The sequence below is a fragment of the Penicillium citrinum genome, assembly GCF_028827155.1.
Source record: "Penicillium citrinum strain IBT 23319 chromosome Unknown utg000006l:1.0-3011923.0:1.0-3012962.0, whole genome shotgun sequence".
Classification (NCBI taxonomy): domain Eukaryota; kingdom Fungi; phylum Ascomycota; class Eurotiomycetes; order Eurotiales; family Aspergillaceae; genus Penicillium; species Penicillium citrinum.
Window position 1 is genome coordinate 2,238,279 of NW_026622691.1, and position 14,838 is coordinate 2,253,116.

General features: G+C 45.4%; 5 protein-coding genes across 5 annotated transcripts; 4 read left to right on the plus strand and 1 right to left on the minus strand.

The window, feature by feature from the left end:
* Positions 1-53: 53 nt before the first annotated feature.
* Positions 54-1,515, plus strand: N7469_007366 (putative C2H2 finger domain protein; the record flags this gene model as incomplete). Its single annotated transcript, XM_056646284.1, has 3 exons — positions 54-284; positions 386-1,143; positions 1,221-1,515. 3 exons carry the CDS (start codon positions 54-56, stop codon positions 1,513-1,515), a joined length of 1,284 nt encoding a protein of 427 aa, XP_056499725.1.
* Positions 1,516-1,998: 483 nt separating this feature from the next.
* Positions 1,999-2,437, minus strand: N7469_007367 (uncharacterized protein; the record flags this gene model as incomplete). Its single annotated transcript, XM_056646285.1, has 3 exons — positions 1,999-2,044; positions 2,156-2,214; positions 2,291-2,437. The coding sequence occupies 3 exons, from the start codon at positions 2,435-2,437 to the stop codon at positions 1,999-2,001; spliced, it is 252 nt and encodes an 83-aa protein (XP_056499726.1).
* A 1,017-nt stretch (positions 2,438-3,454) lies between these two features.
* N7469_007368 (uncharacterized protein) lies at positions 3,455-4,012 on the plus strand (the record flags this gene model as incomplete). Its single annotated transcript, XM_056646286.1, has 1 exon — positions 3,455-4,012. One exon carries the CDS (start codon positions 3,455-3,457, stop codon positions 4,010-4,012), a length of 558 nt encoding a protein of 185 aa, XP_056499727.1.
* A 2,669-nt stretch (positions 4,013-6,681) lies between these two features.
* Positions 6,682-7,119, plus strand: N7469_007369 (uncharacterized protein; the record flags this gene model as incomplete). Its single annotated transcript, XM_056646287.1, has 1 exon — positions 6,682-7,119. The coding sequence occupies one exon, from the start codon at positions 6,682-6,684 to the stop codon at positions 7,117-7,119; it is 438 nt and encodes a 145-aa protein (XP_056499728.1).
* Positions 7,120-11,428: 4,309 nt separating this feature from the next.
* N7469_007370 (uncharacterized protein) lies at positions 11,429-13,789 on the plus strand (the record flags this gene model as incomplete). Its single annotated transcript, XM_056646288.1, has 1 exon — positions 11,429-13,789. One exon carries the CDS (start codon positions 11,429-11,431, stop codon positions 13,787-13,789), a length of 2,361 nt encoding a protein of 786 aa, XP_056499729.1.
* Between the last annotated feature and the right edge of the window lie 1,049 nt (positions 13,790-14,838).

The following is a 14,838-nucleotide window of genomic DNA, read 5'->3' on the forward strand; positions in this document are numbered from 1 at the left end:
GAAAATTGATGGTTCGGTTGAACTCCCCCCCTAGAGTGTGGCCTCCCCCGGGCATGTTTCAGTGTCCCAAGGAGGACTGCCCTCGCCTGTTCACATCCAGAGAGGAGATGGAAGCCCACCAAGTCTCCTACGAAAGCCATGCGTTCTGTACTCAGTGCAATGTGCAGTTCACAACTCACGAAGAATTATTCCTGCATCAGCTAGTCAGCAAGCGGCATCACAACTGCCCGATATGCAATCGCAGCTTTCTCTCTGATGACGGCCGTGATTATCATATTCAAAAGGTGAGATAGCAAACTAAGGCAATACAGCTTTAGGGAAGGCATAAAAATGTGCTGAAATACATCATACCCCTTCCTCTGATCATGAGCTGACAAAATCGAAGGCCCACCCTGAAGACCAAGGTCTTGCGTGCCCCGGCTGTCGGAAGACATTTCAATCTGGAAAGTCGTACCAAGCTCACATCATCTCCAATAAATGCAAGAGCTCCGCGGTTGTGGCCTTGAACAAGCACAACGGCCGTCGAAACCGAATGAAGAAGGCTCTTCGTGAGGCAGCAGAGGCTGTTCCCAACTCAAAATCCTCTCAAAATGACTTCCAACCCCGGCTTGAGACAAATGACAATGAAGTCATTGCATTTTCCACGTCTTTCTATTCCACCAGGGAAAAGCCTGAAAGTCTCGAAAGAGCTTGCTCTCCATGGAGTCAAAATTCACCAAATGACGCGGATGCTTCCTTGTCAGCTGCCTCCACTGCTGTTTCTGACGTTCGATATGCGCCGTATACCGAGGATTCAAGTGCCAGCGAGTCTCCAGTCTTTGGTTCGCAACCTTGTGGTCTGCCCTTTTCACTATACTGTCTCCCCATCAGCCCCGATGACCTGATTGCATACGAAGATGATCTTGATGATGGTGTCTGGCAATCATCATCGATAATCAGCGAACCTTCTGATGAGGACCAAAATTCCCGCCCTCTAGCAAAGTCTGGCTACAACTACATTCGTGATATCCTTCCAAACTGGGATTTCGAGAAATACTGGAATAGCGAGTCCAAGCGATACTTTTGCAGTTGTGGATTCACAAATCCGTTCGTTAAAGTGTTTGAACAACACGTTGTGATGGAGCGGACTCAGGACAGACGTTAGTAAGTATATGCGGCGTATTTAGCGATATACAACTTCGAGAACTCCAGTGAATATATGCTAATAGTTTTATACCTAGCTGTGCGCACTGTGGAAATCGTTTCAACACCATTGTCAGTCTGTACAGACATATCGAAAGCGTACATGTCAACGCCGTTTCATTTGCGCCGAAGAAAGGAGGCAACGAACGGGCAGTTAAACCAAGCAATTTTGCCGAGCGCCGACTAGACTTGGACGGGCCGATGGACATTGGAGAAAAGGAATTTCAGATCTACGACCGACCACCGGTATTCAACGAGAACAACCAAAGATCTCGATCAAAGAATGACTTTGGTTTACGATCCACCAAGGTCCCTCATGGAACCTACTGGTAAGAATTAGTATGGAAGTCGTATCCTTTCAGAGGAGGATGATTTCTCTATGGTTGAAAATATTCTTATTGTCATGAATATCGAATACTGGGTTGAATGCCGGCTAAGAAAAGTATCAAAACACATATTCATGAATTTACAAGTTCCAGGAACAAACGCGAGAAAGTGCAATTTGTAAATAGTAAAGTAATATTTGCTCAAGCTAAAAGGGGGTATTGATTAAACGGGCTTCGTCGTGATAAAAGCAGGACTTCCGGACTGAGAAGCCGAGAATGACAAAGGAATCGTATTATCGTTCGTAAAGCGGTCATGTAGGACGAAGAGAAAATTCCTATCGAACGAGTCGATACAAAGAGATAACTGAGGATGTCATTCCACACACAGAAACAAATGTATTGAAGCGACGATGCCTCTGATAATAGAAGAATTGATTAATGATCCGGAAGAGGTATGCATTCATTGGACGGCCGATCTTGAATAATGCGTCTAGCAGCAGTCCTCACAGCATTCGAAGCAAAGAAGACCGGCACAGCTGTGAGAGTGTCAGCGAGTGAGTAGTGCAGAAAATCAAGCATGCAAGAAAAGATTGATTCGTCTTAATTTTGCAGAAGAATCGCCAGTGGCTGATCTGATTATCACTTACACGCCGCAGCAGACATCACCAGCACCTCCACCACGCAGCTTCATGTTGTCTTGGGAGTTCTAAAATCCTTCAATGTCAGAATCATTTATCGAGCAAAAATCACGTAGAATATCATTGTCTCAAGAAAGATCTCACAGGCTGCTCAGTCACAACGCGGTCGGTCATAGGAAACTCGGGGCTGGTGGGCTGCTGATTTTGGATAGTCGCAGTATTCGCGGTCCAGGTAGCATCTTGAACAGAATCCTGGTTGGAAAAGAACCAGTTGGAGATTTTGTCGAACATTGTGATGAGATTTTGAGAAGAGCGATTGATAGGATGTTAAACTTGAAAGTCCGGAGAGAACAACCTTGGAAGTGAAGTTGAATGGGGCTGAAATTTGGAGGGAGGCAAGTACGGTATGGAGGGAAAACACGGGATCTTTTTATACCCGGAGACTGTATACAAGGCTAGGTAGATTACTCGGTGCATTACATGGCCTTTACATGGCCTGTACCTGAGAGTATTGTTCAAGACAAAGCTAATCATCCAGAGGAAGAACACAGAATGTACATAAGATGCATCTGTACGCAGGCTCATTGTAATTTACTTAGTCCAACTTTGTAACATTGGGAACGCTGACCGTGCGTAATCGTAAGTGTAGTGATGTGTAAGGACCCAACAGGGATGTGGCGTTGAGAATGAGGATAAGAACATTGGACAAAATGATCCCACGGGGTCGGCCATATTTGCCAATGATCAACATTGCAAAGCGAGCTCGGATGTTGTGGCGTTGAAGATGATCTCACCTTCACTCTACCATCCGAAGTAAGACTGCGTTTCAGACTGATAGAAAGATGCAATGAACAGTCACTGGAAGATAGACTAGTGCCTGCGAGTCCCAAATTCGTACAAAACATCCACGAGCCATCCGATCAGACCCGGTGGGAGTGGGCCTCGACTTAGCCCTGAACTGCTAAGCTTCAGTCAAGCTTCGTCATTCGTGCATCTCGCCATGTACTGTACAGCGCTTTCTTTTTAGAACTGTGGGTCTACCCACGTAAAATCGTAACCCAACATCGCCGTGTCCTACTTTAGTGTAAGGTGCCCAAGCGCAAGACCATTTCCAGTACCTAGCAGCAATGCAACCTCAAATTGACTGGCGATGCGAAGAAAGCAAGCAAGCACGCCAAGACATATCACATGATCTGCGCAGTGGGTGGCTGCAGTCAACCGTAAATTTTCGCCGAGAGAAATGCGAATCGCCAGTCAACATTTCCCAGAACAATAAAAATAAAGTCGTCCCCCTCAGAACTATCAAAAATGACGACTCCAGACCAACAAATGAGCACGCAAGCACAGCGCGAAGCAGATTATGAGCGCTTCAAGAATTACACGGCCATGGGCTTCCTCGTTGCCTCACCAGTGCTGATTGCGCTTCCACCCCGCAAACTCGACCACCTCACCGTTCTCCTGGCCAGCGCCTTCTGCATTTCAGCAAATCACATCACGCGCGAGCGCACAGGAAGAAGTATCGTCGAACGTATCGAATCGCGAATTACGACCCGCCCGGCTGTCTTGCGAGAAATGCCTAGTGAGCGTGCGCAAGAGATTCAGGCTCGGCTTCGAGCGGCTCGGGAGGCACAGATGAAGGAGGCTGTTGGGGAGGAATTGGAGAAATTGAAGGCTCGTCAGGCGCATGATGAGGGTGTTGTTAAGCGGGTTTGGATGGGTGGGGAGTCTTCTGGTTGGATGGAGAGACGGTTGCAGGAGGAGCAGAAGGCGTTGGAGGAGGGGAAGGGTTATGGTGATTTGATTCAGGAGTATATTTGGGATGTATGGAATTGGGGGAAGAAAGAGGAGGAGAATGATGATGAGTGAAGATGAGGGTGCTTTGAGTACGGCATATGACCCGTTTGTTATTCGGGATACCTGCCTTGCACATCATGTTGCGTACTGCACCTACCATCACCATGAACGCCAGATTCAACACTTACATTGATGCACACTCTGACCGGCATCTATACATTGTACCACCACTGATATCAGCATTGGGACCAGGCGTTTGAGTTTCTATTAGTTACTGTGTACTCCGCTCAACGGCCTGTGGGAATGTCCTCGACCCTGTTTATACTTATACCAAATCTACGAAGTTTTACTATTGAAGCAAGTTTGCTTGGAAACGATTTCATTCAGTCACTTATACGAACAACGATGCAAAGAAATAATATCAGATGCTGAGATATCAAGCACAGAGTCAAACAGAAGGTCAAGCATAAGGTCACTCAAAAGCACAAGAAATTAACTGGCATGAAGGAGTGGATGTCAGAAAATGCAAGATGGTAAGAATAGCAGATAATTATATGAAGAACGCATTCCGAACAGAACAATGAACATGCATCATGCGAACGATCAAAGGAGTGGACGTCAACTGCGGACATGAAATCAATTGCGGCAATGTCGAATCCCCCTTAGTGAACAACGAATTTTGGGAATACCGCAAGGCCATGACTCCCGTTGGTATAACCCTCCATCAATTGAAGCACGAAGTGAAAGCAAATTTCTTTTTTGTACAATTTTTTTTTTTCTTTTGGACTTCCTTTTTTCTTTTAATGTCTGTGCGCATGTCGAACTCACCCTGAAGGACAAAGGGTTTAGGAATACCTCAAGGCCATGACTCCCGTTGGTATACCCTCTCATCCAATTGAAGAAGCAGGGCAAAGTAAGAATTTTTTTTTGCGGATTTTTCTTTTGAATTGTTTTTGTCCTTTTGATTTCAGTGAGCATGTCGAATTCACCCTGATGGATGAAGGAGGTTGTGAATACCTCAGATACTGATGACCATTGGTATGTCCTTCCATCCAGTTGAAGAAGCAGGGCAAGATAGGAACTTTTTTTTTTGGCAGGTTTTTATTTTTGAATTGTTTTTGTCCTTTTGATGTCCGTGTGCATGTCGAATCCACCCTGGTGGATGAAGGGATTGGCGAATACCTCCAGTATATACTGGCCAGCGGCATGTCCTTTCATCCAACTGGAGACACAAGGCGAGATAAGAACTTTTTTTTTCGCGAATTTTGTCTTTTTAATCAGATGCATCTTCATCGTACATGAAATAACAAACAAACAAGATTAACTGAACGCAAAGTGACTGATGAATGTCCAAGATGATGTGGATGAATTCCAAGTAGCGGAAGATTGACATTCCCCCATTCGGGTCGTGCATTTGAGATAGTGAAAGAGGCCACGAGATCCAAGGGAAACTCCTCGTCGCTTGGATCGACGAGGTAAAAACCTTGGTCGGAACAGTGGTGATGGTGGTACGTGAAGGGTATTTTGTGGTTCCATCCTCCCTCATGCCCCTTGAGTTGATCAGTAAGGAGAGAGATACTTGGCGGGAGGATGGTAAGTGGAATGGGATAACCTAGGTAAGGTTGTGATAGCCCAGGTCGATAACTGGGGCATACGATTCAGAATAGTTTCTGGTGATATCCACAGCAGGCGTTGCTAGCCAGAGAACCATTCGTGAGATGACGAAATAGAACAGACTGGCGGGCTTGGGATTGTCACATTTCTCTCGAGAATTGATGGTTTGGACGTCGAAAGGAGTGGAAAGACGTGACTTGACTTATCCACCAAGGTCGCAAAAATTGTAAACCGATATATGCATGGTCGAGTCAGTTGGACCAATCCAATACCCTCGTAGGAGCGGTAACTTCATTTCTGCAAGTCGGAAGACCCGGGTGAATCCATGAAATAATAGGGTGTTCATGGAACGTCAGGTACAAGATGGTTAATGTGATTTGAACCAAGATCCACATGGCCGGGTCAGAATAGACCAATCCGATGCCTTCGAAGGAGCGACATCTGTATTGCTACAAGTCAGGAGACTCGGAAGTATAATACTGGGGTTTGTGGTTGTCAAGAACACTGCCCCGGTGGCGAGTGTTGCACATAGCCAGGATATTTGGCGTGAGTTTGTCTTGTGGATGTCCAGCTAGACAAATGACGGAGGCTGCCAGCAGCCAAGTGAGGTGGAATGCAAGGCGTTTACTGAGTGTCATTAGGAACTTGCAGTAGAAGATTGATAGTAGAGAATGATTGCCGAGGACTTGGTTCAGCCTTGAGGTGAAGCTCCCCTTGATTGCAGGTACATGCAGATCACGACATCGCTGAGCTCTCGATTTTGTCGTTTGAGCTCATCAATCTCATTTGAGACTTGCCATCTCAGTGAGTCAACCTGTCTTTTGTTAGTCTCGAGAGATGCTTCAAGCAAACAGTTCGTTCTTACATTGGTTTGGTGTGCTTGTAAGGCCCGGTTGAGGATCCCTTCTAGGATCGGTGCATAGTTGGAGATTGCCTCTTCGAGTGGAGGGGCATCGGGCATCTCAATGTCTTCATCCTGTTGCCTGTCAGTTATTATCCTTTTGGGAGATCATGAGGGAGAAACTTACTTTGTGGATGAACTGCAGCATGCCAAATGGCACAAGCGGAGCTTGCGAATAGCTTGCAGAGGCAATTATTTCACTCAGATCTGACTCAATTCCTTTCGAATGAAAAGATGGATGAGCGTGATAGTTGGAAGCCTGGCGATTATTGCGCCCGCGGTTGTCCTTGTTATGCGGCTGCCAGTTCTCTTGGAGGTTGAACGAGCCGTTGTTTGGGTCGTTGTAGTTGCGGTGGCGATTGCCCCCGTTAGATCTCCGGCCTTGATTGGAATTTTGTTGATCCCAATGTGGTTGACCAAGGGGAGACTGGAAGTGGGAATTCTGGCTTTGGTCACGGACTTGATGATTGAAGGTTTGCTGACGATGATCGACTGGCCAATTTTGATCATTGCCATTGCGGTCAAAGTCCGGAGCACCAGAGAAGTTGCCGTTGCCACCATTTCTCTGTTGAGTTCTTCTGTTGCGGCCTCGGCGGCCGCGGCCGTGGTTTTGATTTTGGAATCGCGGATTTTCAGTCCCGTTCCTGATATTCTTTGGTCCTGAGCCGTAAGTGGTTTGGCTTGGAAGAAACCCGGCATTTTGATTGAACGCAGGACCACTTCCCCGTTGGCCTTGAGACCGCTGGGGGTGATTGAAATATGGTAGAGCCATTTCGGCAGTAGTGGAAGTTGATTTGGATCTAAAAAAAATCCGAAGCACTTACTTTTTCTCAGCAGCAGCGATCAAGAGTGGTCCTATTGACGACTTTGGAGACCTGGATTTCCACTTCAGGGACTCCCACCTTCACTCTTTTCGGTATCTCGATTAGACTAAAAGCAAATGAACTTTTTGGATTGCTTTGGCTTGATCCTTTTAAATACAGAACAACGCAGAAACAAGGTCCTCAAGCAATTAGTGACTCCCTACAAGTCCAACCCTCAAGACGCCCTAGTGACCCAAGCTCGCTTGACCCGGTGCTGAGGAGTGCTGAGGTTCCTTCCGAATGAACACAGGAGAAAAGGGCAACTGGAATGTGTTGGCCGCTTTAGTAGAGGACAGTCAGAAGAGAGAAGAGGATGGAGAGGAAGAGAAAAGCCCGGGGAATCGGGGGAAAGAAGGTGATTCTTATAGTTGCGCTGGGCCTTGAGGTTTGGGTGGGTCTGGAGTATAGGTCCTTGGAACGCAGATGACCGGAGCCCAAGATGGGCTTTGCGGGATCGAATTGAGCTGGCGGCGCCTAAAATGAGAGATCGGATTTGGATTCGGGGCCGTTTAGAGTGCAACCAAGTGTAATCTTCACGTTGTAGTGACATGTCGAAGAGGCGTCTGACTCGCAATTGACGTGAATGCGTGTCGCTCAGTTTTACTGCAGAGAACTCTCTAGATGGTAGAAGAAGCCCTAGAGCAAAATTCGTGGCATTATAGTATGTGGATAGAAAGTGTCTTGTGTTTTAAGTGCTGTTGGGTTCAGCGGGAAAAACGCGGGTATCCTTATATTTATGAGTAAAAGCCCTACTTTATGCAACACTCTTTGTCCTATTGTGGAAGCTAAATCTGGAAAGTAGTATATCTATAGTATAATTATAAATAGGTTCAAAAGGGCTTTGTTGATGTCTGCGAAAGCCAGTGAACAATGAGAAACAATGGCTGCCCTACAATGTGAATCATATGTGGCCTGTGGTTACCAAACAATCAACATCCCACAATCCGACAAATAGTTCTAACTCTAAGTACTATTATTGGACAATTACATCTGTCATTCCAAACTCCGGCGCTTTGGTTTGGGCTTGTTTTCGTCAAAGGCACCATCATCGCAGCTAGCTGAGCTGATACTGCCAAGCGCAAAAGATCTCATAAAGCCTTTCCTCACATTTGATTCAGTCCCCGGCTCCATGATCTACCCCTATGCACGCAGCCTCAGTGTAATAGCTAGATTCTATTTTGGCTCATGTCTTGATACTTCCCAGTCGGAGCTTTTTTGGGCCCGTGAACGTGTCATGCCCAAATGCGGTTTAGTGTCTGCAACCTTAATTGAACGCCAAGCCTTTGGCCGCGAAGTATGAGAACTCGATATGATTAGACAGCCTAAATATTGTACAAATACCTTTGTTAACCTAGGTCAAGTGAGCAATGGTTCCGGAAATAGAATATTGGTGTCTTCAGTCTTTCAAAGTGTTCGTTAAAATAGCCTTGTAGAATCAAAAGAAACCTTTGTTGTGTTCCATTTTATTATTCAACTTTGAACAAAGAGCTCCCGAGGGAGACAATTGAATCAAATGTTTCAGACGCTTAGCTGAGCTCAGGAATTCTGTCTATATATCAAGCAGTCCTCGACCGGAATTAATCTCATCCATCAATCTCACAGCAGTCGAGTTCCCTAGACATCCTACGATAAGACCTCGATAGGGCAGAACTTCTATTTCAAGACAAACCAAGTCGCTGATATCCTCTCGTCACATTCGAAGGGGACCTAAATACTAAATATTCCAATCAATTTACCTACACTTAGTGAGGAGCCTTCGAAAAACTTGACCAAGCTACAGATATGAAGCACTGCAACCCTTATCCTACCCCTCCGCCTACTCCCTCCTCCCCCTGGGAATTCAATCAAGCTTGAGGCTTATAATAGTGGTATTCAGTCCCTTCCATACCCTACGATGCCTCCAACTCCCCCCCCGTACTCCTCCCCATCCTCCCGGAAACTCATCTCAGTTTGAAACTTCTCAGATAATGTGCCAGGGCCATGCGTCTTCTCCGCCCCCTGCTCCACGCCCAAAGCCACTTCCATCGCCACCTGATTCGCCCCCTCCTCTCACGATTCCAATGTGGTATTAGGCAAGTGACTTTTGAGTTTCATTTATCATTGAGTATATAGAGTATAGAGAACTATCTAGACCATTTTTTTATTGCATCTCTATTTTTTTATTGCATCTCTTTGTTATATTGGCAGAATTATTTTTCCTGAAAATTTTTCTTCCAAAAATATGATTATCGACTTGGGTTGACCGTGCTTTTGAAGTCCTGTCCTTCCTGTAATATCTGTGTATCTTGTTGAGCAACCAATAAAGTCCGACGCCAGAATATTTGTATCATTGTATCATTAAAGGCTGGTTCAACTACTATGAGTGTAATCCCATTCAAATTCTCGCTGTTTGTTGGCTCGACCACCCGATCACTCGAGTATCAGTACAAGTGTATGTCATAACCCTGCCAAAGCACCTGGCAGAAACCACATATAGTGTACGGATTGCGCACTCAGATTGCCAAATCAACTTTTCAATATCTGACAATACTATGGTCGTATCAATTCCTCAGTCTCAGCCTGCAGTTAGAGCCTACGCTTCAATCGCGGCTTGCCGCATCTTCCTTGCTCCGCTTATTCCCATTCTGATCCTGTAAATACTGTGTTCTTCATCACTTTTCGACCTCGGTAGGCACAGATGATACATCATAATGATAGGGAGGGTATTCGAACGGATCTCAACAGGCTGAGCATCTGCAGTCTGCGGAACTTAATGTACTCTAGATTTCCCCAAAAATTCTGAGATAAAGCATGATTGAGAAAAGCAATCTGGCATGCAGAATATGTGTACAAACTTGATGCTTTTCTTCAAGTATTGGTAGCCAAATAGCTATGGACAGTACTAGTCTGCCGACTTTCTGGTGATTTCGGACGAGAGACAACGTTTCTCCCGCGGCAGCAATGGCTCAAATTCCGCCAGATGCACTTGAGCCAACCAGAGAGCAGCCGTCGGGTTGAAAGTCAAGGACCCATGTCGAGATGACGGATCGAGGCCAGGCTCGGTAGCAGAGTCCCTAGATGATTGCCAGGAGCTGTAGGGATTCGCAGATAGCAATTTAATACTTGTAGATAATGTATTGGATCATAATTTCAGAGCTTTAGATGTGACGACACTCAGAGTACACTAGGAGTTAGAGACTCTGGAAAAGCTTATGATCACCAGATCCGAAAGTTGTACCCTTTTGGGAAAGTGAATTTCTAGACTGTGACTATCGGATACAATATTGGAGTCCGGTCAGTCAATTGTTGGTATTCTCAATTGTTGGTATTCTGCCTTCATCCAGATTGACCTCCGAGCTGGGAATTTTGAGGGGGTATATTGAGACAAATGGTCTGCATGCTGATTACGAGGTAAACAGATAACAAAGTCTCCTGCCTATCCTCTTCACAAGCCCAAAGACTCCAATCATCAGTTTGAAATTCGAGGTAGAGATTTGAAGCAATTCGGGAATCCGTTCAATTAGTTGGCTACTCATTGCAAGCGCATCTTGTGCGAGTGGCTAATCGAGCCAAGACATGGTAAGAACGAGCACCAACAGCAATCGCAACAGAATTGTATCCGACATATTGGGGACTGTGGGGCTTGGAGTCTCAGATGAGTGCGCGGCTGGAAAAGAGGTATCACTAGGATGTCTCGCATAGCAAGGGAAGGCTTGGAACGGATGCAAAGCAAATGCTAGACGACTCTTCGATTAGCTGTGTGATAATAGTCAAACCTCACACTTATTTTGATACAATGCTATCTGTAGCATCGAGGGATTTGCCGATTGCGTCTTCTGCTTGATGAGCTTTGTTTGCGGTAGACTGAATGGAAGAACTCCGACCGGCCAGTGGAGAAGACATAAGTTGAGTTGGGAGTACTTCAGACATACACACAAGGCATTCAAGCAGGCCTGAAAACTAAACTGGCAAGGTCTGGGATGGGGCTGACTGCCTACCACTCGAAGAAATCTTGCGGTGCTTAGTGAATGCTGTCCATGTCCCCAACCGAAAACTCTACACATTCGCTACTCAAAACAACTATCTCATCTAAAGTCCCTACCTTGTTATCACCAGCTTCTCGATCAAAAAATGGACGTGAATTCAAAGCACCCTCTTAGGGAAACGCCAGAGAATCTGGCAGATCTCTCCCCTGTGGCCATGGCGACCCTAGGTCATAACTCACGCCAACGTCCTCAACCAAGATTCTACCCCGATCCTACTCTCGAAGCTCTCAATTCTATAGAGACACTGTACCTTATGGCAAATTTCGAAGCAACGGATGCCAAAATCGCTCGGGAGGCAACACTTGCAGTTGAAGTATTCAAGGACGGCCACCCGATGTTCTTTGAGAAACACTCACCACTTCTACGAGATATGGTCTGGTTTTTTATTGCCAAGTTCGACTTTAATATCGCTTCTGAGTCACTTCCTGTTCATAATACTTTTGAGTCTGCAGAGGTTGCTACACTCCGAACCCAGGTTGTGTGTAGCTTTATACACCAATTTGAGGATCTTTTTATGCATGTCGTTCCATCACATCGGTGTGCAACTCAAGTTCGTGATGCAAATCGGGATATCTTTCCACGCGGGGATGGCGTGAAGATGATACGACTTGGAACAACAATCCTCTATTGGTATCTGAAAGATCTCTACGTCACCTACACAGGTATACGGGAAAGAAAGGATAATCGGACTCCCAGGAGAAGTTTAAAGGATTCTGCGACACTTGAGGCCTCGCGCCGTAGTATCAAGACGACTATTGACTATCGAAGTCGGTTTTATATGGAAGATTATGGTCTTTCGCTTACGGTATTAGCGGATACTCCACCAATATCTCCTAACTTCAGACCACCTTTAGTACGAATGTATCAATGCGACAAATCTGTCATCGGATTTGATGACGCAGATATTGATATTAATTTGTCAAAGAATAGTCTAAGGAGATCATTGGCAATAGAGCCTAGAGTTTTGGCCTCGAGCAAGAAAAGCAGACACCATGATCAAATACGAGCAGAAGACCAGAACCAACAGGAGGAACGTATTGAGACAACTTCAGCTCCTTCGGAAGAGCTCTCCGATTTCATTGTTCATCCACAGAAACAAGGTCGCCATCGAGATCGAATCTCAAATATTATTGAGCAACCAGTAGAGAGACTCGCTGAGCTACCTTCGCTTGGAAGAGTTGACTACATCAAGATTCTAGATAAAGTGATCGAAATGGCAAAGACAAAATACAGTGAACGATATGGAGCATTTTTTAGTGCTACCATCCAAACTTCGGGCACCCGTTCAGATCTTGTGCCAAAGCTTATCAGCAGCCTCAGTCCAAAAGTTATGACTGCCCTCCAGAACGGAATATGCAATGTGGAAGATTTAATTCAGATCGGTGGTGATCCAGACAGACTTGATTGTCGTCCTGTTGTCTACCTCCATATTTTATGGAAATCTGATAGAGTTTTCTGGTTGTATATTGGGCAGTCTTTGATCCCGAAAGCAAGAATCTCAGATCATAACTCGATCCGATACCGGATCCGTCATCCTTCGTTACATTACGCAGTTTGGGATTCCTTGGATGATATTAAGTCCATGTTCGTTACACTCGCGAGCTTTGATAAAGATTCATGGCCCGAATCTCAGTCTCAATCTCAAGTATTCGAAGGTGATCCAAATGAATACATGCTCAATCTTTTAGAGGTGTGGATGTGCTGCGCGTTCCAGACATTAGGCCGATCGGTCCTATCTTTCAATGAAAGTGATCCTCAGCCTTGGGCAGGGCGTCATCTCAACATCGCACTTCCTCTATGGCAAAGATTTTCTCACGAGCCAAGAGACTTCAGGATTAATGGATTGGACCGCTTAAGCTTCCAAGAGCACCTCTTTAGTCCAGATCCCATGATTCGTAGTTGGGCAGAGAGCCTTCGTGACTCTTATAATGCGCTTCGAAATTCACCAAGCTTACAGATTCGCTCCTACTATTTCGATCAGCAGAGAAGGGCTGGACTATTGGTAGCTCACGGAAAAGTACAGCTGCGAAGGTTTGAAAAATATAGGGCTCTCCTCGGAAATGGGATTCTGGCAAAAGCTCAACGCACCCCTAAAGGCGGGTGTGTGGTGAATTTTGGAGATTTTTTCTTTACTATCCGGAATGACACCTCTATTTGTCCGGGAGATGATGTTGGTGTTCAAGCTTTTCTGACGGAGAATGCGCATCCTGATCGATATGCCCGATTCGCCCTGGAAACCGACCCAGCAAGCAGACTACTGATAGGACTCACATCCTCAAAATGGAAAGGCTGGCTTTTTTCTGAAGGGGAGAAGGACATCTACAAGATGAATACCCTCGTTGACGTACTTGAAAGAATTTCTACTGAGCAGAGCAAGCACTTTGAGAGACGCTGGCAAAGAACCAGAGCACGTAAAGGGGCAAACCGACAGACAGTCTATACCTGAATTTGCGGTAGCCAGGCCTAATTAATCAAGTATCATGATGGTACTTTAGAAAACTGGGAGGCTAGTATGTGACAGTATCAGAGGTCTCATGTCAAATTTAGCAAATTTAACAATTCTGATGTTGTATTGCAAGACGCCAAGCTGTAGAACGAAGAGTGGTAATAAAAATTCTCCAAGTTAATCGTTATGGGCTCTGTTAAAACCATGTCCTTGTACTTGCTGCTTGTGGGGTTTCATAGTCAGTCGTTCACGACTCTGTTATCCTTGAGAGCCGTCAGAACCATTACTATCCTTCGGATTGTAATTCTAATTGCGACTGCGAGCTTTGTCCTAGAAAAAAAAAAGGAAGATAGCAGAAAGAAATGGTCCAATGTATGACCGGGGGGGAGGGAAAGAAAAAAAAGACGTTGTTGAAGCCGAAGTGATTCGAACACTTAACCTCTGTGGGTTTTGTTAGACAGTGTTCAGACCTGAATTTGGCAAGTGGATGCTTACTCTGGAGATCCCAATTCTGGAATCAGACGCGCTACCGTTGCGCCACGGCTCCTATTGGTGATGTAAGCATCCCCCGTATAGGATCATAGCCTTCCACATCCATCGGGGAACCATAAGTATAAACGAAATCCACCGTTTTTCTGACAGATATTGGATGTACAAGGCAAGGCAATTGAATCTCTTTCGTTGAGTGCATTGATTTTGGCATATCTCAAAATTTGCAATTCGTGTCTACCGCGACAACTTAGATTAGCGGTTAGAATTAAACAAGTTGGTTTCATGAGGTGTCTTCAGCAATGAGATTGGTCCTGCTTTGAGTAGATAGAAACAGGAGACCGAGGAGGCCATCTACATCACGCAGCACCGAAGTTATGTGTCAGGGCACATATAACATCTACATTTTTGTGGCAGAGAAGATTAAGATGTATATAAGTCGTATTTTACTACTACAAGCTTAAAATACACATCTTGGATTGGAGGTTTAAGTAGTTGATATTTCCCACTACTAGCCATGACTTCCTTTACTGCTTAGCCGTACTCACCCACACTGAAGT